Raw genomic sequence first — 24,870 nt, 5'->3', positions numbered from 1 at the left:
TGATTCTGGTCAACCTGACAGATTTTTAGTAATACAGTATACTGCAAGACCATGTGTTGTCTACCCTTTACTACAGTATACAGTACTGTATGAATGACAATAGAGTGCTGTATATACAGTAAGGGGAATCCTTCTGATCAACTCTCTTTGATCAACACTGATAAATACAGTAATTTATCTCACACTCAGTACTACAAACTGCTTTTTGCTTGCAATAAACAAACAAACAGGGAAGCGCTATACTGTATGAGTTAGGATCAGGCCCAGCAGCCACTTTATGTTGAAAACCACATATGAAATGAGCATAAAATTGCATGAATAATTACACAAAAATATATAAAATAAATAGCACAAGTCTCTGACAGAGAGAAATTGTCCAGGTGGTGTGGATACAGGTTAATGCCCCTGTCTGATAGGACAGACTCGGGCAAGAATGGCCTGTGAGAGGTGAATATCCAGAATGGTAGCTGGGATGGAAAGCGCTACCAACTGTGCAGGTATTGAAGTGTGTAGAAATGGGAAGGTGCCGTAGGCATCAAATGTGGAAAGCGCTCACCCAGACTTCATACACTTGGCGCTTTTTGCTTGCAGACTGCAAAGCCGCAAGACCAGCAACATTGTAAAAAAAGAGCAATGAGCGCAAAATTGGCGTGGGAACTTCTGTTCTAGGGCCCCTAGAAATAATATTCTTTATTTTATTTATAAACTCACATTTATAAACCCCGTCACCCACCACCGCTACACACAATAAAGCGGGCACTTACAGTACAGTATATATTTATTTCTCTTCATGTATTTATTTAGATTTATTTATTAATTGTGGAGCTGCTGTGCGTGAGCGGCCATGGCCAGGATGGGGGGGGGGGGGTAACGGTACAGTATGTGGGTAGGGGGTGAGGGTGGTTAGACCTCACAGTACATTATGCACATTGGGCCCCCCCCCTCCCCACATTTACATACACTGCACGACATCAATGCAGGGAGGGTTTACCAATGCAGGGAGGGTTTACCAATGCAGGTAAGGCTTTAGGCCTTTATATCTCTCTCCCTTCATTGTAATCTGTTTAACAGAAACATTAGGGGGGAAGGGGCTTTAGGCCTTTATATCTCTCTCCCTTCATTGTAATCTGTTTTGTAATCTGTTTAACAGAAACATTAGGGGGGAAGGGGCTTTAGGCCTTTATATCTCTCTCCCTTCATTGTAATCTGTTTAACACAAACATTAGGGGGGAAGGGGCTTTAGGCCTTTATATCTCTCTCCCTTCATTGTAATCTGTTTAACACAAACATTAGGGGGGAAGGGGCTTTAGGCCTTTATATCTCTCTCCCTTCAGTGTAATCTGCTTAACAGAAACATTAGGGGGGAGGGGGCTTTAAACAATGCTGTGTATAATGTATAAGGTTTTTTACAATTAGATAGATGTAATCCTTGGTACTGTATTGTAAGGGTTAGCTTTGGTTTTAAATTGTGTTTTCTGGTTGGTACTTACAGTATATATTGATTTTGGTTTACTTGATTGGTTAAAATACTGTAGTTGACTTGTTTGGAAGTGTTTGTATTTACTGGTAGAGTAGCTTGCAATTATATTGTTAACATTCATTTGCAGAATGTACAGTACTGTATATGGTGCATAGATTTAATGCTATGCATCATTTACAGTATACAATGTAAATGCAATGTACTGTGTGGATTGGAATGTTATGTTTTATATTGTAAAATCAGTTAGGATTATTAAATGGATTATTATTATTATTGTCTGTACTGTATGGAGATGCGTTCTTTGTAGGACAGTATGATTTTGATAACCATTCTACATGTACTGTATTTGTATATTGGTTCATCATCTGTGTGTATATACTGTATACTATACAGTGTATATATATATATATATATATATATATATATATATATATATATATATATATATATATATATATATATATATATATATATACAGTATATATATACAGTATATATATATATATATATATATATATATATATATATATATATATATATATATATATATATATATATATATATATATATATATATACAGTATATATATATATATATACAGTATATATATACTGTACACAGTATATACTGTATATGTACTGTATAGGGATTGTTATTATATATACTGTATAATGTATATATATATATCCAGTATATATACAGTATATACTGTACAGTATATATTTATTTCTCTTCATGTATTTATTTATTTATTTAGATTTATTTATTAATTGTGGGGCTGCTGTGCGTGAATTTTTTTTATTGGGGGTGAGGGGGGTGTTTGGCCCTTGGTGTGAGTTTAGGACTTGCAGCAGCAGCACAATTAATAAATAAATGTAAATAAATAAATAAATAAATGACAATAAATACATTTGAAATACATTTTTATTGATAGTGTAGATGTGCAGGGGGTCTCCGGAGCTGAAGCGCACAGGTTTCAGGTCTGGGGACCCCGTGCCCGCCGAGATACAGGCCCCTTTAGGGGGTGCCGGTATCCCTCTGCTCTGCTTGGTTTACAGGCCGCGATCACGTGATCGGGGCCTTTAACGCAGAGCACGCAGCACTCAGAAACACAGGCCAGGCAGATTTAACACACACACACAATAGGGGGAGGTTTTTTTTACATAGATTGCAGGGAAGCTTAACACACACACACAATAGGGGGAGGTTTTTTTACATAGATTGCAGGGAAGCTTAACGCACACACACAATAGGGGGATAGGGGGAGGTTTTTTTTTACATAGATTAGAGAGAAGGCAGGGCGTTTTAAAAGCGAGAATAGGGGGAGGGGGTTTTACATAGATTAGAGAGAAGGCAGGGAGTTTTAACACAGACGTGAAAAATATGTATTGAATGTATTAATTGTTTATTATGCCTTAACCCCTTCATTGCCTTAGCGGCTATCCGCTATGGTAATGACGCAGCATTTTCCGTATTTTTAATAATATTGATCAGGAGCAGGGGGGGTCCCTGAGCATTCATTTCTGGCTCAGGGAACCCCCTGCTCACTGTACAATATTATTAAAATACACAAATGATGCTTCTTTACCATAGCGCATAGACGCTAAGGTAAAGAACGAGTGTTTATTTATACTGTATATTGTATGTGTTTTATTGATACTGTACATGTGCAGAGGGTCTCCAGAGCAGAAGCGCACAGGTTTCAGGTCTGGGGACCCCGTGCCCCCCGAGATACAGGCCCCTTTAGGGGGTGCCGGTATCCCTCTGCTCTGCTTGGTTTACAGGCCGCGGTCACGTGATCGGGACCTTTAAACGCAGAGGGATACCGGCACCCCCTAAAGGGGCCTGTATCTCGGGGGGCACGGGGTCCCCAGACCTAAAACCAAGGCGATTCAGCTCCAGAGACCCCCTGCACATCTACACTATCAATATAAATGTATTTCAAATGTATTTATTGTCATTTATTTATTTATTTATACAGTATTTATTTATTTATTTATTGGCGGCTGCTGTGCTGTGTGTGTATTTTTTTATTGTGGGTAGCGGGAGGGTGGGTGAATGGGGTATTAGCCCCAACGATGGTTGGGGAGGGCTTGCGGGGGGGGGGGTGTAGCGGGAGGGCTTAACCCCTTCATGACGGTAGCGGTATTAACTGCTACGGTCGTGAAGGGGTTAAGTGCACCCGCAACCCCCCACCCCCTCCCGCAAGTCCTAAACTCACACCAAGGGCCAAATACCCCCCTCATCCATCCCCACTACACACAATAAAGCGGGCACGGTGGGTTAACCCCTTCATTGCCTTAGCGGCTATCCGCTATGGTAATGACGCAGCATTTTCCGTATTTTTAATAATATTGATCAGGAGCAGGGGGGGTCCCTGAGCATTAATTTCTGGCTCAGGGAACCCCCTGCTCACTGTACAATATTATTAAAATACACAAATGATGCTTCTTTACCATAGCGCATAGACGCTAAGGTAAAGAACGAGTGTTTATTTATACTGTATATTGTATGTGTTTTATTGATACTGTACATGTGCAGAGGGTCTCCAGAGCAGAAGCGCACAGGTTTCAGGTCTGGGGACCCCGTGCCCCCCGAGATACAGGCCCCTTTAGGGGGTGCCGGTATCCCTCTGCTCTGCTTGGTTTACAGGCCGCGGTCACGTGATCGGGACCTTTAAACGCAGAGGGATACCGGCACCCCCTAAAGGGGCCTGTATCTCGGGGGGCACGGGGTCCCCAGACCTAAAACCAACGCGATTCAGCTCCAGAGACCCCCTGCACATCTACACTATCAATAAAAATGTATTTCAAATGTATTTATTGTCATTTATTTATTTATTTATTTATACAGTATTTATTTATTTATTTTTTGGCGGCTGCTGTGCTGTGTGTGTATTTTTTTATTGTGGGTAGCGGGAGGGTGGGTGAATGGGGTATTAGCCCCAACGATGGTTGGGGAGGGCTTGCGGGGAGGGGGGTGTAGCGGGAGGGCTTAACCCCTTCATGACCGTAGCGGTATTAACTGCTACGGTCGTGAAGGGGTTAAGTGCACCCGCAACCCCCCCCCCTCCCGCAAGTCCTAAACTCACACCAAGGGCCAAATACCCCCCTCACCCATCCCCACTACACACAATAAAGCGGGCACGGTGGGTTAACCCCTTCATTGCCTTAGCGGCTATCCGCTATGGTAATGACGCAGCATTTTCCGTATTTTTAATAATATTGATCAGGAGCAGGGGGTGTCCCTGAGCATTAATTTCTGGCTCAGGGAACCCCCTGCTCACTGTACAATATTATTAAAATACCTCTCTCTGCTGCAAACACATCTCGCCCCCAGTATGTGCAGTAATTTACTGAACATGTACTGTAGAATAAATGCATAGTTTTATTTATTCGGGTTTATTACACAGTATACTGTTCGGCTGGAAAACATCAGCATACTGTACAGCACAATATTACTGTATCCATCGAAATCCCCCCATTAGCCGTTTTCTTTTCTGAGGAAAAACAAAATGAAAAGTTTTAATGTACAGTAATGGTCAGCCCCCTAAAGAAGTACCCAGCCTGCCCCACCAAAATAATACGGCAACAATACAGTACTCACCATACTATATTACTGAATTTCCCATTCAGCTTGCGCCGGCGGGCCACTGCCACTGCCAGTCCAGCTTTCATCATCACCCACGTCGATAGTTTGCAGAGGGACTAGCCCACCTGTAGTCAGCGGGAAATCGCTTAGGTACATGCAAGCTTCATCAAAACTGGCTGCGAAATCCATCTCAGGGTTGTCACCGACGGCGGGACCATGATGATAAGCTGATGCTGGTGCTGGTTCTGGTTCTGGCGCATTGCTTGGCAGGGACTGTCGCTTCTTATTTGGTTTTAACACGACCCTTCGCCTTTTGCCGCCTCCATTATCATAGATACGGGAAAAACCCTGTGACACACACCAATACCCTCCATCAAATTGGGGCTCAATATGGTGAAAACAGGGGTCACTACATAACCTTTTCCTTATTGCCCGCTTCCACAAATGAGGAGTTGGTGGCGAAAATCTGTAAAAGTCATAGTTTTCGATAAAATACTGATAAATTTGAACAACTGTTGCCATCTTATCCTCTGTTGCATTTAATAGCGGCCCATATCAAATAAGCATAACTTCTGTCAGGTTTTTGGAACACGGGCTGCATTTGAACACTCATGTCTCTGTAGAATAGTGTAAGCGAAAATGGTCTTTGTCTTTATTTAATACAGTACTGTATGTAAAGCCTAAATTGATACATTTTTTGCAACGTCTTCCTTCAGTCTCAAGGACAAGTTACAATAGCATACTGTACTGGGATAAAGTATCTTTTTTTAAACGAAACAACTTGCAAAGCCCACACATTACTTAAGTCATGAGTTTATGCCATCTGGTGGACAAGCGAAACATTGCAGCCTAGTAAACCCTTCTCATTATCATTTAACAGATCAGGCCCCCGTCAGCCAGGCATGAACCGTGGCTGGGAAGGCAAACGCAACGCAGCATGCAAGAGGTGAGCAGCGGCGGATTCCAGGTATCTGCCAGGTACAAACCGGGCATTTGCTCGAATAAAGTGTGTCGGTGCAGTATTGTAAGGAAATGCAGGCATACCTCAATACCATCCTTGTGGGGGATGTTGCTGTAAAGGGATTCTACATCCATGGTAACTAGCAGTGTGTTGTATGGTAGTTGGTTGATGTTGTTAAGATTATTGAGAAAATCTGTGGTATCTTGTATGAAGCTGTTGGTGCTTCTGACTAAAGTTTTGAGGATATTCTCCACTAAGCCTGATATTTGTTCCGTGAGTGTATCCATACCTGTTATAATAGCTTGTCCTATGACATAAACTGTTAGTCCAATAAAAAAGGTATCACCTAATACGGATATATATATATATAGTGCAGAATAAATGAGTAAGTATATATCTATATCTATATCTATATATATCACCACAATCATTAAGGTTATGGTGGGTAAAAAAAGTGACAAAAACCCTTCACAGTAAAGCATAAAGCAACTGTAAATATTACTGTATGCTCATTTGCATGTCTTAGACAGATCTGCAACCCTGTCTTTCCCCATTATCGCCCAGCATACAGCGCTTCCACTGCAGCAAGGGATTCTGGGAAATGACATGCAAATGAGCACTCAGTGCCACCTTTTGTCTCCAGCTCGTATTACACAAGCAAAACCTCAAGCCAATGCATGCTGTTTTAAACACAGCTTTTAGACAGAGGCTGGGATGAGATGCAAAGCCATTAAACCCACTCACAGACATGTTTCAACCTTGATGGGCATCATCAGTGTGAGGTTGATTGTAATGGCTAAGCTGGTTCGAGACTATAGACTAGGTAATCACCACAATTATTAAGGTAATGGGGTTTTTGTCACTTTTTTAACCCACCATAACCTTAACGGTGGAGCCCTGGATCATCTTTTCTGTTGCAATATAAATAAAGACATAGGGGGTTATGCACTAAGCAGTGATAAGTGCTTTTAAGTGAGATAAATGCCATTATAGCGTGATACTGCCTTCTGTGAGATTCACAAAGCAGTGATAAGTGCTTTTAAGTAGCTATTATAGCACGATACTGCACTGTTATCACTGCTTTGTAAATCTCACAGCAGGCAGTATCACGCTATAAAGGCAGTTATATCACTTAAAAGCACTTATCACTGCTTTGTGCATAGCACACAGAAACCCCACTCATCACTGCTTAGTGCATAACCCCCATACAATACAATACTTAAATTGGATTAACAGAATTAAAAGAAACGCCATGTGTTATAAGCAGTAAAATAGGAAAATTGTGAAGAAAATGGGTATAGAAGAAAAACTAAAATATTCACATAAAAAAGTATCTATAATACAATATGAACATCTTTAGTATGTGATTATGTTAAAAATCTAGACAGAAAGTTAATTTATAACTGAGTACTATATTATAATAGATTTAATCTTGTTGTAATATGAGCAAGAAGATGCACAGCAACATATAGTGTAAAGAGGGATGCTAAAGGGATCTGTATTTGAAATTGCTTTTATAAGTTATTCATGAGACATTTGAATATACTGTAGCTACAAGTGGTAGAAGAACCAGAATTGTAACTTACTCCTTTGGCTATTTGTCCAGGTTTCATCTTCATCAAAATGGGCATCTCCTCCAATACCATTGCCAGGATGAAAGGCATGAGCCAATATTCCATGAGGTCCATCAAAAGGATTATTATCTCCGTGATCTTAAAAAATACAATACACATATCTTAAAAACAATAATAATAATAATAATAATCACCACCCAAATCTTAGAAATAAAACAAGATGCTAATCTTGAGAGAGAAATGTAATACCTAATTATGCATGTAGATTTGTTACATAGTTACATACAAGTGCACCGACAAGTATTCTAAAACTTGCCTTGGATAATCTGGGGCTATCACCAACAAGACCCATGTACATGCTGCAACATTTCAGTGACATTTCTGCAGAAAGACTAATGGCCCATCGGATTAACACAATAATGGCCCCTGGCTGTCCCATTTAGGACCCCCTCTGTGTTAATCCGGTGGGCCATTAGTCTGTCTGCAGAAATGTCACTGAAATGTTGCAGCATGTACCCAGCATGTACCTGGGTCTTGTTGGTGATTGCCCCAGATTTTTCCAAGGCAAGTTTTAGAATACTCGTCGGCACACCTGTAGTAGATGAGGTTGAAAAAAGACATGCGTCCATCAAGTTCAACCTATGCTAAATTTAGGCAACATATACCTTATCCTATAGCTATACTTACTTATTGATCCAGAGGAAAGCAAACAAAAAACCCAAGTGTCACATCATCCAATGATATCTCATAAGGGGAAAAATACATTCCTTCCTGACTCCAAGAATTGGCAATCGGATTACTCCCTGGATCAACATCCTTCCCATGTTTATTTATTTGGTATATCCTTGTATACCAAACCCTTTCTAAAAAGATGTCCAATCTTTTTTTTTTTTAACAAATCTATTGTATCTGCCATAACAGCCTCCATGGGTAATACATTCCACGTTTTAATTGCCCTTACAGTAAAGAACCCTTTCCTTTGTTGCTGGTGAAATCTCCTTTTCTCCAACCTTAAGGGATGACTCGAGTCCTCTGTACTGCTCTAGGGATGAATAGATCTTTTGAAAGCTCCTTGTACTGTCCCCGAATATAGTTGTATATAGTTATCATATCCCCTCTTAGACACCTCTTTTCTAATGTGCAACCACATGTATTTGGTAACACCAAACATCGGAGACGGCTTAAAGCAACAATACTGGCGAAACCACAACTTTCTGGAATTTCAATGTCTGGAATTACTGTAAAAATGACTGAGAATAAATTAAATCAATGAGGTTGAGTGCATGTGAATTATGACAATATAAGTTCAAACACAAATAAATGAACTACTCACAGTATATCTTATATTACAAAAAGTGAACCATTTCCACTACACTGCTCTGGATTACGGATGTACTATAATACTCTTTAAGCTGCAGTTCAAGCTGTCAATAAAAAAATTAAAAAATCATTATTTGCATCGCCCTTAGCTGTTGCTGAATAGCTTTCTGTGTGATCAGAGATCCTGCGTTGTGCCTACGATGTGCCTGCCCGGATTCGTGCTGAGACAGTGCTTAAGGAGATCAACCCTGGAACCTGATTGGTGGAGAGGCTCCGTGACATCATCTGCCACTCGAACACGGAAGTAATACACTGTGGTGAACGCCGGTCGGTCTTTTATTCAGCATGACGTTCGCCAGCACCACAGGACCCAGAGTGGTCAAATCGCCAGTTTTACTTTGGGAGCATGTGAGTTTCATGATCTCCTTGCTCTTCTTTTTTTTTGTAATAAATTGTGTTGCATTATATTTTTCTTTTTCTCTCCCTTATATATTACACTGACAGTACCTGCTGCATCTTACCAGATTCCTGTTTTGATCATCACTTTATTATCCGAGGGGAGTTCTTTTGCGCTATGTTTACTTTTTATGACATTATTTGCATCAATACCAGCTACTGACAAGTGATTAGCTAAGCTACTGATCGATTCGTTCTCCTGTTATCGATTGCTGAAATTCGGCTGGGGGTTCACTAAATACATCTTGACTGTTGAGGAATATCCATGTGACCAGGCAGGCACTAGATTCAATTGCTTCACTGCTAGAGAGGGCAGAGCTCAAGAAGGTGATGCTGCTTCAGAAGGGGAAGGGGGTGTGACTTTGTATATGGTTGCTATAGGAACAAAAAAAATTTGGGGGGGAAGTGCTACAGGTACATTCTCATAGTACAGAACTGATTTATTTAAAAAAAAAAAATACACATGTAGGATATTGCTTGAACTGTAGCTTTGAACTAAACAAAATTAGAAATACAATACATTATTGACACATTATTACATTGTGGTAATGAGTAGCAATGTATCCAGTTTGAACTTGATGAAGAATATGATAACAATATGATAAAGAGAAAAGAGAGTTTGGGGTCTATGATATAAGCCTCAATAAGCCACTTATCAAGGCCTTTTTGCCAAAAAGGACTACTGCTATTCAGTGAGTCTCGATAAGTTGCCAATAAAAGGCTTTTTCTGAATATTTTATTTCCAAAAATAAAATCGCCAGACGAGCCGAGAAAAGCCACTTATCTCTAGGTTATCGGGGCTAATCAAGGCTCTAGAATGGCGATTTCCTCTAAAACTCCTCCCGCCAGGAAAAGTTTTCAATAAGGTGGTGAGAACCTGCCGCTAAGGCAGTGAAAGGGGACTCAGAAAAAGAAAAATTCATATTTCCTGTATTGGATTGATGCCAGGAGTCTCCGGAGCTGATACCCGGAAACTTCATTAACTTAGCTGCTACCGCTAAGGCAATAACCCCTAATAACCTAATAATATTGCTAAGGCAATAACCGCTAAGGTTAAACCCTCCCACTACCCACCCAGCAAGTGCCGAATACCACCTTCAAACAATAGCTTAATTGATAATTAGTGCTTTTATTTCTTTTAAATGTATTTTGGTTGTTTGCTTGTATTTATTTCTGGTATTTCTTTTGTGGTTTGATTTTGAATAATGTGATTTCTTTGGTGTTTAAATGGTTAATTCTGGTTTAATTTGGTATTTGCTTTATTGATTGCTGGTAATTTTGTTGTGTTTACTGGTTTATTGTTGTTTATTTGGTGATTGTTTTGATTAAATTTGATTAAATTTGATTAAATTTCATATTGGTGGTGGTTGTTTATTTTTGAGGCTGACCATTGACTGTCATAGTGGTAAATCATGCCTATATGAGGTACCACTGTGACAATAAATTAAACTAAATGACCCTTTTTACAAGAGATATATAGGTATTGAACTGTGTATTTTTGTCACATTGGAAGTAGCTTTGGGCATTTGTGTTTTTTTGAAGTATACATTTTAGCCACGCCCACTAGCACTCCTTTTGACACTTATATGCATATATATATATTATGTGGTAATGGTTGGGGTTTCTCAGAACTCGTTGGGAATCTGTGTATTTTGTTAATTGTGTGCAGCTGGTCTCAGTTGCATATGGGAGGGTAGTGGCCCCTCCCCCCAAGGTTTAAGCTTGCCCCACCCCACTTTCCAAGTTGGCAGGTCAGTTTCAATTTGCCAGGTTATGACAGATCCAATGTGATAATTCTTCCTGTAATTATACAGGTAAATAAGAATTTTAACCCAGGTGAGTGTTAGGACCTTCTTCGGTCATGCCTTGTAAGTGGCAGCAGGCTTAAGACGCTTTGGCCAAAGGGTTAAACTAAATGACCCTTTTTACAAGAGATATGTAGGTATTGCACTGTGTTATTTTGTCACATTGGAAGTAGCTTTGGACATTTTTGTTTTTTGTTGCATACAAGAAACAAAGTAAGCAGGTTTTCTTTTCATGTAGCTGGTTGTGGCAGGTTCAATGCCAGGACCATCCTGCCACCCTGCCTCTAATGATCAAGGTAAATAAGGATTTTAATCAGTTAGTGTTAGGACCTGCGAACTGGTCTTGCCTTGAAAGTGTCTTGCAGGCTTTTACGCTTTGGCCAAAGGGTTAACTAAATTACCCTTTTTCAAGAGATATATAGGTATTTCACTGTGAATTTTTGTCTCATTGGATGTTGCTCTGGACTTCTTTGTTTCTTGTTTTATACAATTAGCCACGCCCAGCAGCACTCCTTTTGACATATACTGTATATATATTGTGGTAATTTTGGGGGGTTTCTGGGAGCTTGTTGGGTATCTGTGTGTTTACTAACATAGGCCCCTTTGTGTTTACTGTATCCAAATACATTAAAGTAGTAAAACAATGTATCAGGTCAGCTCAACAATGACACCTCCTTACCCAACAACAATGGTATCTGCCAACAAAAATGGTACCCCCCAAAACAATGTTTCTCCCCAACTACAATGGTACTCTCCAACAACAAAAACAAAAAGTAGATGTTAAAAGGTCTCCCAGAATAGGTGATAAAACATAAATCGTGTTTACTTGTCCCCTAGAGTTTATATCCTGTTAATATCTGAGGAATGAGGACATATTTTATAAAGGATTTTCTAATCTCATTGTATATTTCTCTGGTAACATATTTCATAGATATACTGTGTACAATAAGTAATTAAAACATACTGTGTACAGTAACAGGCCACCTCTCTAGATAAACAAAGTAGATAAGTAGATAGTCTTCCAAGGAGAAATTCATTTCTCTCTGTCTCAAGCAGAAAGATAAGTGTTTGTTGGAAATAAGTTCCACAGTTTTTTCCAGTCCATCATTTAATTTTTTTTTAAAAACTAAAAATACTTGGGGACCTATGCACTAAGCTCCGGTGGTTTTTAAATCTCCATTTTTGACAGCGTTGCTATCACGGTTTGTAGAAAGCCCTGAATACCAGTGATAGCAACATTTGCAAAAATGGAGAGTAGCCGACGACGTGAAGATTGCTCCTCTGAAAAATGCTCACCCAGTGAGTTCTTTCTGCTGCAGAGAGAGCCGCCTCTCCCTGCGCAAATCTCGCCCAAATTTTTTTCAATTTTTTTATTACTAGTGTAATAGCAAAGGGGTCTCCGGAGCAGGACAGCGTTGATTTCAGGTCCAGGGATCTCTTACTTCCCGATGTATAGGCCACATTATGTCACGTGACATATGACATTAAAATGCATAGGAGGGCACCCCATAACGGGGCCTGTATCTCGGGAAGTAGGGTGTCCCCAGACCTCAAATCAATGTGGTTGTTTGAGGAGATACCCGGGCGCTATCTCTGTGTGGCTTATCTGATGTGTCGAAGTATAAAAAGAGTGGTGTGATACTGCTTGTAAATGATTTTCGAGTGGTATCCTCTTGTGACTCGGAACCCCAGCAGGATCTATCCAGGACCCTTATAGGTAATGAATACAAAAAGGATGGGGGAGCACAATGGTTGGAAACAGGCAGTGTTATAGAACTGGTAATTGCTCTTTAAGGTGTATTAGTTTTGGCTACTGCTGATTCTATGAGTTCTTGAGGGTAGCCTCTTTCAAGAAATCTGCCTTTCAAAATGTCGGCTTGATCCCTGAAGGTGCTATCATCAGTGCAGTTTCTCCGGACTCTCCGAAACTGACCAAACGGTATGTTGTCTAACCACTTTGGGTGGTGGCAGCTGCTCGGCATTAAAAAATTATTGGCATCCGTTGGTTTGAAGAATGTTTTCGTCTTTATTTCTGAATTTTCTATGTATATGTTGAGGTCCAGGAAGTTGATATTTACCTTACTATGCTCTGATGTGAACTCTAGGTTAATATTGTTTTGGTTAATGCGTGTAATGAAATCTCTCAGTCCTAGTTCGTCCCCCTTCCATATAAACAGTACGTCATCTATATAGCGATGCCATGAGACCAGGTTTGCGCTGAAGGGGTTGTTAGACCAAATATTGGATTCTTCCCAGTCCGCTAGAAAGATATTCGCGTAACTGGGCGCAAACCTGGTGCCCATCGCGGTTCCGCACATCTGGAGGTAGAACAGGCCATTGAACCAAAAAACATTATGCGTTAGGATGAAATTAATGCTATCGATAATGAAGCTACGCTGTTCTTCTGGGATGTTAGTGTCCTGACTGATGGCATTTTCTACTGCTTTAAGACCGTCTGAGTGTTGGATGCATGTGTACAAAGACTTCACGTCGCAGGTGGCTAACGTGAAGTCTTCCTGCTAAATTACATCTTTAAGGAGATTTATGACCTGAGTGGTGTCTTTGAGGTATGATCTCCCTCTGATAGCATATTTCTGTAGGTAGAAGTCTAAATACTCCGACAGGTTCTGGGTTAAGGACCCTATGCCCGATATCCTATCCTCCTTTCTATTTATACGAGAGGAAATCCCCCTGGAGCGGCACTGTGAACCAACGAAGTAACTGGCCGATACATCAAGAAGAAGAACCCGCATTGCAAGAAGAAAAGCCTCATCAGAAGCACACGGGACTCCCAAAGAAACCCTGATGTGACTGGGCTTACACAAGGCCGTGTAAGTTTTATATACCTTTATTTTATTTCACCTTCACACCAACACACATACACCCATGTGTGCCTATCCTTCCAATTAGATATTAGACACCTGAGCCACCACACCCGCTCAGGATATAACTGCTTCACCTTAAAGAGCAATTACCAGTTCTATAACACTGCCTGTTTCCAACCATTGTGCTCCCCCATCCTTTTTGTACTCAAATCAATGTGGGTCTGCTCTGGAGACACCCGGCTACAATACACTAGTAATAAAACCCTAATTAAAAATGTAACACATTCGTTACCGTAGCGGCTATCTGCTACGGTAATGAAGCTCCTTTAATGTAATTTTTATTAATAGTGTGCTGGAGCAGAGGGTCTCCTGAGCTGAAGCACTTTGATTTCAGCCTTAGCGACCCCCTGCTTCCCGAGATACAGGCCCCGGTATGGGGCATCAGGTGCCAGTATTGCCGTGTCACGTGATCGGGGGATTTAAATAATGAAGGAGATACCGGCACCTTATATCTGGGCCTGTAACTTGGGTCCCCGAGGCTGAAATTAATGCGTTTCAGCTCAGGAGATCCCCTGCAACTGCACACTATTGATAAAAATTTAATTAAAGCAGCTTCATTACCTTTGCGGATAGCTGCTAAGGCAATGATAGGGTTAAGGCATAATACCAGTTTTATTGAGGGCAGAGGGTGTGAGTGAAGTGGGTACTTGACCCTTCTCTCACCCCCTCTGCCCCCAATAAACATTACAATATGTACAGAACACCAATACACAACCCACCCCATGTGCCCCTACATTAAACCACAATTTATTTTTCTATACACAGGATTGATACCAGTGGCCAACGGTGGTCGCCACAGGTGTCTGTGGGCCTCCAGGTGGTCCCTGTGGGTGTCTGGGGGTCCTCGGGTGGTCACGACGGGTGTCTGGGGGCCCTCGGTGGTCCCTATGGGTGTCTAGGGTCCTCAGGTTGTCCCCGTTGGTGTACAAGGGTCGTCGGGTGGTCCCCGCTGGTCCCCGCTGGCCTGCGGTACCAATACTGTATCCCAAAAAAAAAAAATTGGCAGACATTGCAATAAATACACCTCCCCCCAACACATACAGTACAGTAATGGGCAAAATAACTATTATCCAGATATGGATAATAGCTCATTTGCCCATTATTAAATCAAACATTAGCCAGGCAGCAGAAATAAAGTAAAAAAAACGTTCTACTTACCCCTGCCATTATGAAGGGCGTCCTCATCAGCATACTGCAGGGCCATGTCCTTTGTTGCCAGAAAGAATACATACAAAAATACAATCTAATTGCCCCTAACCCCTTAATCACCTTAGCGGTTAATAACCGCTATAATAATTACGAGATTAACCCACCATCCCCCGTTACCAACCCGGTAGGCTTATCACCCACCAACAGCGAAGAGAGGTGCCTGCTGCAGTGGGGGAGGAAACCTGGTGCCCAGCAACCAGACACAGAGCGGTGCCGGGACAGCTGGGGCCTGGCCAGAGGTCAGGTCCAACTGTCAGCACTGGCTGTCCGGGCGGCCAGGCCCCCACAGCCTCCAGGACCACAGCCACCCCCCCAGCCCCTGTCAACGGTACCAATTATAATAACTAGGTACAGAGAGGATGCATTTCCAAGATTTCACTATCCTCATTAAATCACATTCACAATGATAGCACAAGATGCATCCCATTCAAATTAATGGGACTAACATTTTCCCCAACAGGAGGCAGTGGTTTTACTGCATATTTAATTATTCAATATGGGTTTTGTGTTCTACACATCACATCATATAGAACAGTATATCTCTACTTTGTGCAGCACTTCAACATTGATTGATCCACCATGTACTGTATATTGAACATATTTTCAAAAATAGTTACAATTATTACCTCTCGCTGCAAAAAACATCTCAATATCAGACATTTTATTATAGAATCTTGTGAATTTCAGGGGTGTCACATCACTCCAAACTTGTAAAGCTCTCTTGATTGATCTTTCTACATCAGTCTGGGCCATGTCAGGTGTGAAGTTCAAAATTCTTAGAGGAAACAAAGTGATAGTTATATTATTTGAGCGGTGCATTAACAGTGAGCATCAACAATATTTTTGATATTCTTCTAGTTTATTACAAAATCTTCTGGTAATACAGAGGTGTTCAGTACAGTGTAGGATGGACCTGTGATGGATTTTTAACTGTATTGTGTGGTATGTTGCAGGTTCAAGTTGCAGCAAGAGGATTAAAGAAACATATTTATCTGTGACATAATGACATTTATAACTCCCCCCCCCTAAAATATTCATGACACTTAAAAACCTAGTACACAAAACCGCCATACAGTATATGTAACACAAGTGGTTATAGGAACTACATTTAATTTCCTCAGCAAACCAGCCCCCCCCCCCCTAAATAAAACCAGGAACTATGAAATGTCCTTTAAAAATATAACAATTCCAGTAAAGTTCTACAAATGTGTGGCTTGCTTCACTGTTTAGTAATCTGCACAATGTCCAAGACTTAAGCATCTAAATATTTGTAAAAAGTTACGGGAGACCAGTACTTTTAACACCTTTAACCTTCCGGGATCAATTGATTAGGCTGGACAAGATAGTAGAATAAAATGGGTTTACTCTGGTGAGACCAGCAGACATACCTGTACAATGAAACACAAAATACAGTAAATACACACTTAACTGGGGGCCTGGGGTAAGTTTCTAGCCTCACTAGGTACAGGGTGCCTGCTTAAGAAAGCTTACATTGTCGACTCCACATCCAGAAACACCATGGTACTCTTTTGGGGAGAGAAACCTGGCTTTCCCCACTGACCACGACTTACTGTAGATGGAATGTAGAACTTGGCCCTGATCTGAGAACTTGCCCTCATCTAAGCTTTGTTTCTCTGACAACTCCGTGCCTAGTCATTTGCTGTTCAGAGCAAAGCACTTTTTAAAAGCCCTCCAGCGCCTCACTGGACCAAGTCTCAAGATAGTCTGGTTCTCTGATTTGCCAGTCCCCTTACCTCTGTGTCCTATGTTCAACATGGAGAAAGGGCTGGCGAACAATCAGAGAACGGATCGTAACTGCAACAGCCAATCCGAGCTGGGGGCTCATCTAGCTGCACGCATCAGAGGAGGGGGTGTGTAGAGTAAGCTCAGGATGCCGACAAGTGGGAAATTCGAACTGGCCAATGGGAACCATGCCTACCAGCAACGGTTTCCCTTGCCAGCCCTATACCTCCCGCTGGGTAGGCTCCATCAAGTCTAGGAGAACAAAGAGTCTCCCCCACGGGTAGCCTTTGTCTCCAGACCCAGTCCTTCGCCCTTTCCCGCTCACCAAACGTTCTGACAGATTTCAACTTCCCTTCTCATCTTTGATCTCATATCTCTATGCAGACATCCTGGCTGCTCCTCAGATTACCAGGACTGTCTGTATGCATACACTTACTTGCAGACCAGATGCGGTCTGCGGGTAAAATGTGGGGGACAACTAGTATTTTTGCCACCCCCCCCCAACTTTGTACACATGTTTTGAACACATTTCCACACAAATATCCTCCTTTAAACTCCCACTCCTGAAATCCCAGGTTTATTTAAAGTCATTATGCTTATTATACATACAGTGTACCCTGCGTATGGTGCTTCTAAGGAACCGGGGACCCACAGTTTTCAGGGGTAACCAGTTGGGCTTCACCTTTATTATGAACTGGCTACCCCTACCGCCACAGGCAAATCTGGAGCATTTGGACACCTGGATTATACAGAAGTAGCAGACGTTATTGCAGAATAATGCGTGTTTGAACACGTTATCACTTGATTTACCAGCTCTCCTGCACAGCACACAGTCTCCTGCACTGCATGGGTAAGTGCTGCTGTGGGGCTGTCGCTGTGATGCCAGGCTCAGGGAGAGCTGGGAGAGTTATCCCAGCTCTCCCCCTCCGGCGGACGCGGAGTTTCTGACCGCAACGGCCATTTTGTTTTATTTTTAAATCGCGATCCGGGTTATAACGCGGTCGGTTCGGGTGGACCCCCAAGGACTGCGTTATAATGGGGTTCAGCTGTATCTCTAGAAATTGATTTGGGTGGGGGGGGGGGATTCTATACAGAAAGGTAAGTGGACATGGAAATTGAACGAGTCTTTACTAAAAAACAGTAATGTAGTATTAGTGATTGAGGATGCTCTTAATAATTATTTAGCAGAAACTAATGTAGGGAATATATCGCCGGCAATACTGTGGGAAGCTCATAAAAGTGTCATAAGGGGAGTGTTCATTCAGCAAGCCTCCCCCAGGAAAAAACAAAGAGAAATTATAAAATTAAGCAAGTTAATCAGCAGATAAGGAGATAGTGCTGGAACTAATTACAGATAGAGGAAAATTCAATTTGTTAGCAACTCAAAAAATAGAAAAGTAATTTACTTGGCTCAAACATAAATATTATGAGAAAGGTAATAAGATGGATAGACTGTTAGACAATCAGTTAAAGCAGATGCAGAGCAAAATTCGGAAGTACTGCACCGACACACTTTATTCGAGCAAATACCCGGTATGTACCTGGCAGATACCTGGAATGCGCCACTCCCAACCTCTGACAAGCCCCGTTGCATTTGCCTTCCCAGCCTGGGTTCATGCCTGGCTGATGGGCGGCTGATCTGTTAAATGATAATGATTAGGATTTAATAGGCTGCAATGCTTCGCGTGTCTACCAGATGGCATAAATTCATGAATTGTAATGCAGTTTATATATATATACTGTGCAGTATTGCAGCCAGCGGGAATAAAATGCTTCAATCCCTGCTTGGAAAATAACTCAATGTACTCGGGCAGAAAACAGTCACAAACCTCAATACACCCGGGTATACCCGAATTCGTGGGACTAGCCAAGCTCGAATAAAGTGTGTCGCCAGTGTAGGATGGGGTAGTGTCACAGGATGCAAAAGTTATTAAAGAAGAGTTTAGACTATTCTATGAGAAATTATACAATATAGAAGCCATGCAAAATAGGAACCAGGAACATATAGAGGAAGATATAGAATTATTTATGAAGCATATTCAAACCAGGAAAATTTCACCTGAGGCAAGAGATTAACTTGATGCGGTTATAACGTGGGAAGAGATAGAAAAAGTGGTGAAAGATCTACCTAATGGGAAAAGTTCCGGTCCTGACGGACTACCACATACATACTATAAAACCTTTGCTAACTCTCATATAGTAAATATTTAGGGCATGTTTAACACTTTAAGAGTCTCAGGAAACCTATCCCAATATACAGTATGTCAGAAGTCAATATAACGGTTATCCCTAAGCCAGATAAGGATAAATTAATTTGTGCAACTTATCGCCCAATATCACTTATAAATGTAGATTTATTGCCAAAATTTTAGCGAACAGACAATGAATATTTGCCGGATTTGGTGAAGGGTGATCAAACCGGATTTATACCAAAAAGGGAAGCCAAGGATAACACTAGAGGAATTATAAATATACTGACCCAGATTAATAAAACACAGACTCCAGCTATGATATTATCTATAGATACAGAAAAAGCATTCGATAGAGTGCAATGGAATTTTATGGTTAAAATGCTGGAACATATAGGAACGGGAGACATGTTTAGTCAGTATATAAAGGGATTATATAGTAATCCGTCAGCAAAGGTCAAGGTAAATGGGCAAGTCTCAAACTTATTTAAAATATTTAATGGTATGAGACAGGAATGCCCTTTTCCCGTTGATGTTTGCACTAATAATGGAGCCATTAGCAGAATCAATAAGGAATCATCCAGATATTGCAGGAGTTAAAATAGGTGAGAAAGAACATAAGATCGCATTATATGTGGATGTTCTTCTGATAATAACAAACCCTCTGGTTTCGTTGCCAAGTATAATGAATGTTCTAGGAAAATATAGTTTAGCATCTAATTTTTAAATCAACTTAACAAAAACAGAGGCTCTAAACATAAGTCTTCCAGCAGAGTTGGCGGCCCAAGTTAAAGAAAACTTCCCTTTCGAGTGGAAGAATTAGTGTATAAAATATCTAGGTACAAATATAACACCAAAAGTAGATCTGTTCATGGCCAATTAGACTCCATTAGCAAAAAAATAGAAAACAAAGGTAGAATAAGAATATTATCTTGTGGATAGGTAGAATTAATTGTATTAAAATTAATATATTGCCGAGGCTTATGTATTTATTCCAGACTATCCCTGTGAAAGTTTTCAAACAATATATTACTTCGCTTCAAAGTAAAATTACAAAATGTATTTGGGAATTTAAAAAGCCAAGGACCAATACTAAAACGTTGCAAAGACATAAATCACAATGTGGACTTGGGCAACCAAACATCAACAAATATTATCTTGCTACACAAGTGAATGCCCTTTTTTTAATGGTTTCACTGTACTAGAAATAAACTCTGGGTGGAAATGGAAAATAATTATTTGAAGAAATAGATACAAACAAGGCTCCATGGTTTAGGAAGACAGGCCGCACTAGAGGTCTGTACAAGTACCCCTCTTTTGGCACAGCACTAAGTGCTTGGGACGAAATTTCTAAAGATGAGAGAATCTCCACGTTCCCATCCCCTCTAATTCCAATATGAGGGAAGCCTGATTTCCCCACAGGGCTCAACTCTGGAATATTTAAAAAGAGGAGTCAAGCGGGTGTAATTAGGCTTGGAGACCTGATGGATATGGGTAAGACCAGATGTTTTAAACACTTTCAGGACCAGTTAGAATTTAAAGAAGGGGAGATATGGCAATATATGCAAATTTTACATTATATGAACAAAAAAAATATATTAAGGGTGCTGAATCCTTTTGAAACAGTGCTGTTTTTCGGGTTGCAGGCAGGAACAATATATCGTATATGTAAGGAGGCAGGGGACTCGCCGCCCTCGGCGCGCCCTCTCCTTACCTCTCCAGTCTACTGCTGCTCCCTCTCTCAGTGCTCCACGGCGTCGGCTGCAGCGCTTCTACGCACCGCCCCTCGCTCCCCCGCAGCTATCTCTCACGCCGCTTTCACGCTCACTGAGCGCGCCCTTGATCAACTTACAGAGTGCGTGCCTCACAAGATAATTTATTCACCCCACTCTGCGATAGGCTCTGCCCACCAGGATCCAAGACCCAGGCGCATATTTCCCACTGCCCAAGCTGCAGCAAGACAGGTTATTACCCCTGCCCTATCACAAGAGGCTCCTTGGCTCACCTCTGCTCTGCCCCCTCCTCTGATTGGTCTCCCTCGCTTTATTACTCCTGTGATTCCTGTTTAACCTCGCTCTGCATAGTTTGTTTGCATTGTGCTGTTGGATACTGAGCCCAGCTCCCTCTTACGTTACAGATCTTGTTACCGAACCGGCTTGTCTTCCTACCCTCTCTGGCTCATTGACCCCGGCTTCCACTTGACCTCACTTACCACCCGGACCCCTCGAACTCGGTTAACGGACTCCTACGACTCGGACCTCTACTTCCCTCGACCCTTGGGTTCGGACTTCACTACGGTACCTTCTCTATGCCCGGATCTGGAAAGTACTACGACTAGCTCCTTGTTCCAATGGTCTTGGCCACACTACCAGATCCACACTCTGGGCACGCTCTCACTACTGCGGGTGCGTGGTTACTCACTCTCCACGTCAGTACTGGGGGTTACTCTGGTCTGCGGGCAGCACAGTGTGACATTATGCAGAGCCCAACCAATGCAGACCCCCCCTCGACATGAACCAAATACTAACGGCCCTGGCACAACACTGCCAGACTCTCGGAAAACAAGTAGCCACCCTCACGCAACAACTTTCTAACCTAACCCTCCAGGAAAATCCCCCCAGAGTACCACGCACCCCGCGCCTTTCTCCGCCCATCCGTGATGGGGCTACTGCCTTCGTTCCTAAGATTCCTGCACCTAAACCATATTCCGGAGATCCACACGCCTGTCGAGGTTTCCTGACCCAATGTGAAATTCAATTTGAGCTGGCCCCTAGCCACTTCACCTCTGACCGGTCCAAGTGGGCTATATTTTCTTTCTCCTGACAGGAAGCGCCTTGGCCTGGGCCTCTCCCATCTGGGACGTACGGCCGGAGCTAACCAGGGACTACCCCTGCTTCAAAAGGGAATTTCAACAGGTGTTCGACACTCCGTCCCGCACGGATACGGCAGTCTCTTCTTTGATGTACCTTATGAAAGTGCATAGGTCCGTAGCGAAATACGCCAGAATTCCGGACCATCGCGGCGGAGATTCAGTGGAACGAAGAAGACCTAGTAGCTGTATTCTGGCAGGTGCTGTCTGAGTCAGTGAAGGATGAACTCGCGACTCAACCTCGATCTGAAACCTTTGGAGGACCTGATTTCCCAGTGTATATGGGTCGACCAGCGCTTGCAAGAGAGATGTCACGAACGCCAGCGTCCCAGGTTTGTCGTGCCTGTATCCTTCCCGGTCCCTTCTATGCCTTTCAGGAAACCCCTGGCTATCTTACCACCCCCAGATACTTCTGAACCGATGCAGATTGCAGCCAACAACTTCGGGGTGCAGAGAGATCTCGCCGAAGGAACGAGGGCCTTTGCTTTTACTGCGGATCCTCGGAACATCTGGTACGCGGTTGTCCCCTGAGGCCGAGAAACGAGCACTCCAAGTGAGTAATGTGGGGCTCTCCCTGGGTACTATCTCCTCTCACTCCTTCTCTAAGGAAGAATTTCCCAAGAGGATTATGTTACGATTCTCCACGAGGGTCGGAATTTCCACGTAACCACCTCCGCCTTCCTCGATTCTGGATCGGGAAGAAATTTCCTAGACCAGAATCTTGCCATCCAGAACAACATTCCGATGATCGAGAAGATGTCTCCCATAGGCCTAGAGGCCATTTACGGACGCCCTCTGCAACCGGCCTTTATCTCGTTAAATAACCCTCTGCTCACCTTGTCCACGAGGGTGGTCATTGCAAGCTCCTCTCGTTCGATGTATTCCACTCCCCCACAGTCCAAGTTATTCTCGGTCTTCCCTGCTTACAGAGACACAATCCGCGCATCGATTGGACGGATCAGTTACCCATTCAGTTGCAGACCTCATCGGGACATCTCAGTCCTACTGCGCTCCTTGCCGGGTTGGAAATACCTCCCACTCTTCCCTCCTCCCTTCCGGAGGCATACGCGGACATTCTGGACGTCTTCAGTAAGACTCACTCCGACCTTTTACCTCCGCATCGCCCATACAACTGCCCCATCGATCTGGTTCCAGGTACGATCCTTCCCAAATCCAAATCATATCCACTGTCTGTACCAGAGACCACAGCCATGGCGGAGTACATTCGGGAAAATCTCCAGAAAGGATTTATACAGCACTCCACCTCCTCAGCCGGCGCAGGGTTCTTCTTCGTGAAAAAGAAGGACAGACGCTCAGACCTTGTATCGATTACAGAGGCCTCAACTGCATAACGGTTTAGAATCGCAACCCTCTTCCACTCATCTTCGAGTTATTTGACAGACTACAAGGGGCCACCATTTTTTCTAAGCTCGATATCAAGGGGGCTTAAAACCTCATCTGCATTCGAGAGGGGGACGAGTGGAAGACCGCCTTCAACACCCGTAGTGGCCACTACGAGTACCTGGTAATGCCCTTTGACCTTTGCAACGCCCCAGCCGTTTTTCAGGACTTTATAAACGAGGTCTTCCGGGACGTATTAAACGTCTTCGTAATCATCTACTTGGATGACATTCTTATCTTTTCCAAGACCCTCCAAGAGCACGTATTACACACCAGGCTCATTCTCGCCCGTCTTCGTCTCAATCACCTCTACGCCAAATTAGAGAAGTGTCTCTTCCATCAGAGGTCCACAGCCTTCTTAGGCTATATTATCTCTGACAAGGGGTTCAGTATGGATCCCGAAAAACTGAAGGCCATACTGGAATGGCCCCAGCCCAAGACGCTAATATTCATTCAACACCTTCTCGGATTTTCCAATGACTACAGAAAATGTATTCGTAATTTTTCCACCAAAGTGGCCCCCATTACGGATCTCACCAAGAAAGGAGCCGACCCTTCCCTTTGGTCTTCTGAAGCCTCAGCTGCTTTCAAAACTTTTAAAAGTATCTTCGTTTCAGCACCTTTCCTTCGACATCCGGATACCTCCCTCCCTTTCACACTTGAGGTGAACACCTCAGACTCAGGAGCTGTGCAGTGCTTTCCCAAAGAATGGGTCCTCAAGACAAACTACATCCGTGTAGATTTTTCTCAAAGAAATGTTCTCCGGCGAGAAAAATTATGATGTCGGTAAAAGGGAGCTTTTGGCCATCAAGATGGCCCTTCTAGAATGGCGACATCTTCTAGAGGGTACCGGGGAACCTATTCCCATCCTCACGGACCATAAAAATCTTTTATACATCGAAGGAGCACAGCGGTTAGGGTTCCGACAGGCTCGGTGAAAACTATTTTTCTCGAGGTTCAATTACGTCTTATCTTATATACCTGGTACCAAGAATGTTAAAGCCGATGCCCTGTCTCTGCAATTCTCCCCAGAAGAGAGGTCGGAAGAGATCCCTGAAACCATCCTACCGTCCAAATTTATCATTTCGGCAACCTCATTTGATGTCCTGGACAAAATCATCAAAGCTCAATCCCACATTCCCAGAGGTCTAGAGGTTCCGGGGGGTACTCTGTACGCATCACCATAATTCTGGCGGAAAATCCTGGAGTTGGGCCATTCCTCCAGAACTGCTGTGCATCCTGGCTTTAAGAAAACCCTGGATCTCATCGGAAGAACCTTCTGGTGGCCCAAGATGGGGAAAGAGGTTCAGGAATTCACCAGTGCCTGCTCAGTATGCGCCCAAAGAGTAGACTGCCTGACAAAAGCCTTCGGGTTTCTCCAGGGAGG

The 24,870-nt window shown here is 42.6% G+C and overlaps 1 protein-coding gene across 4 annotated transcripts in view; it reads right to left on the bottom strand.

The window, feature by feature from the left end:
* LOC142490305 (matrix metalloproteinase-18-like) overlaps positions 1-24,870 on the bottom strand; it is a 118,695-nt gene that overhangs the window by 70,204 nt on the left and 23,621 nt on the right. For all 4 annotated transcript variants that reach the window (XR_012800027.1, XM_075592415.1, XM_075592417.1 and 1 more), the window contains 2 exons: positions 15,908-16,056; positions 7,619-7,744 (listed from right to left, as the gene is read on the bottom strand). Coding sequence is in view for 3 of the 4 variants with exons in the window: in XM_075592415.1 (XP_075448530.1) it covers positions 7,619-7,744; positions 15,908-16,056 (275 nt within the window). In the remaining variant the exon portion in view is untranslated. The remainder of the gene's footprint in view (positions 1-7,618; positions 7,745-15,907; positions 16,057-24,870) is intronic.

Source organism: Ascaphus truei, chromosome 3 (assembly GCF_040206685.1).
Source record: "Ascaphus truei isolate aAscTru1 chromosome 3, aAscTru1.hap1, whole genome shotgun sequence".
Taxonomy (NCBI): Eukaryota; Metazoa; Chordata; class Amphibia; order Anura; family Ascaphidae; genus Ascaphus; species Ascaphus truei.
This window is presented reverse-complemented; position numbering and strand designations above follow the sequence as displayed.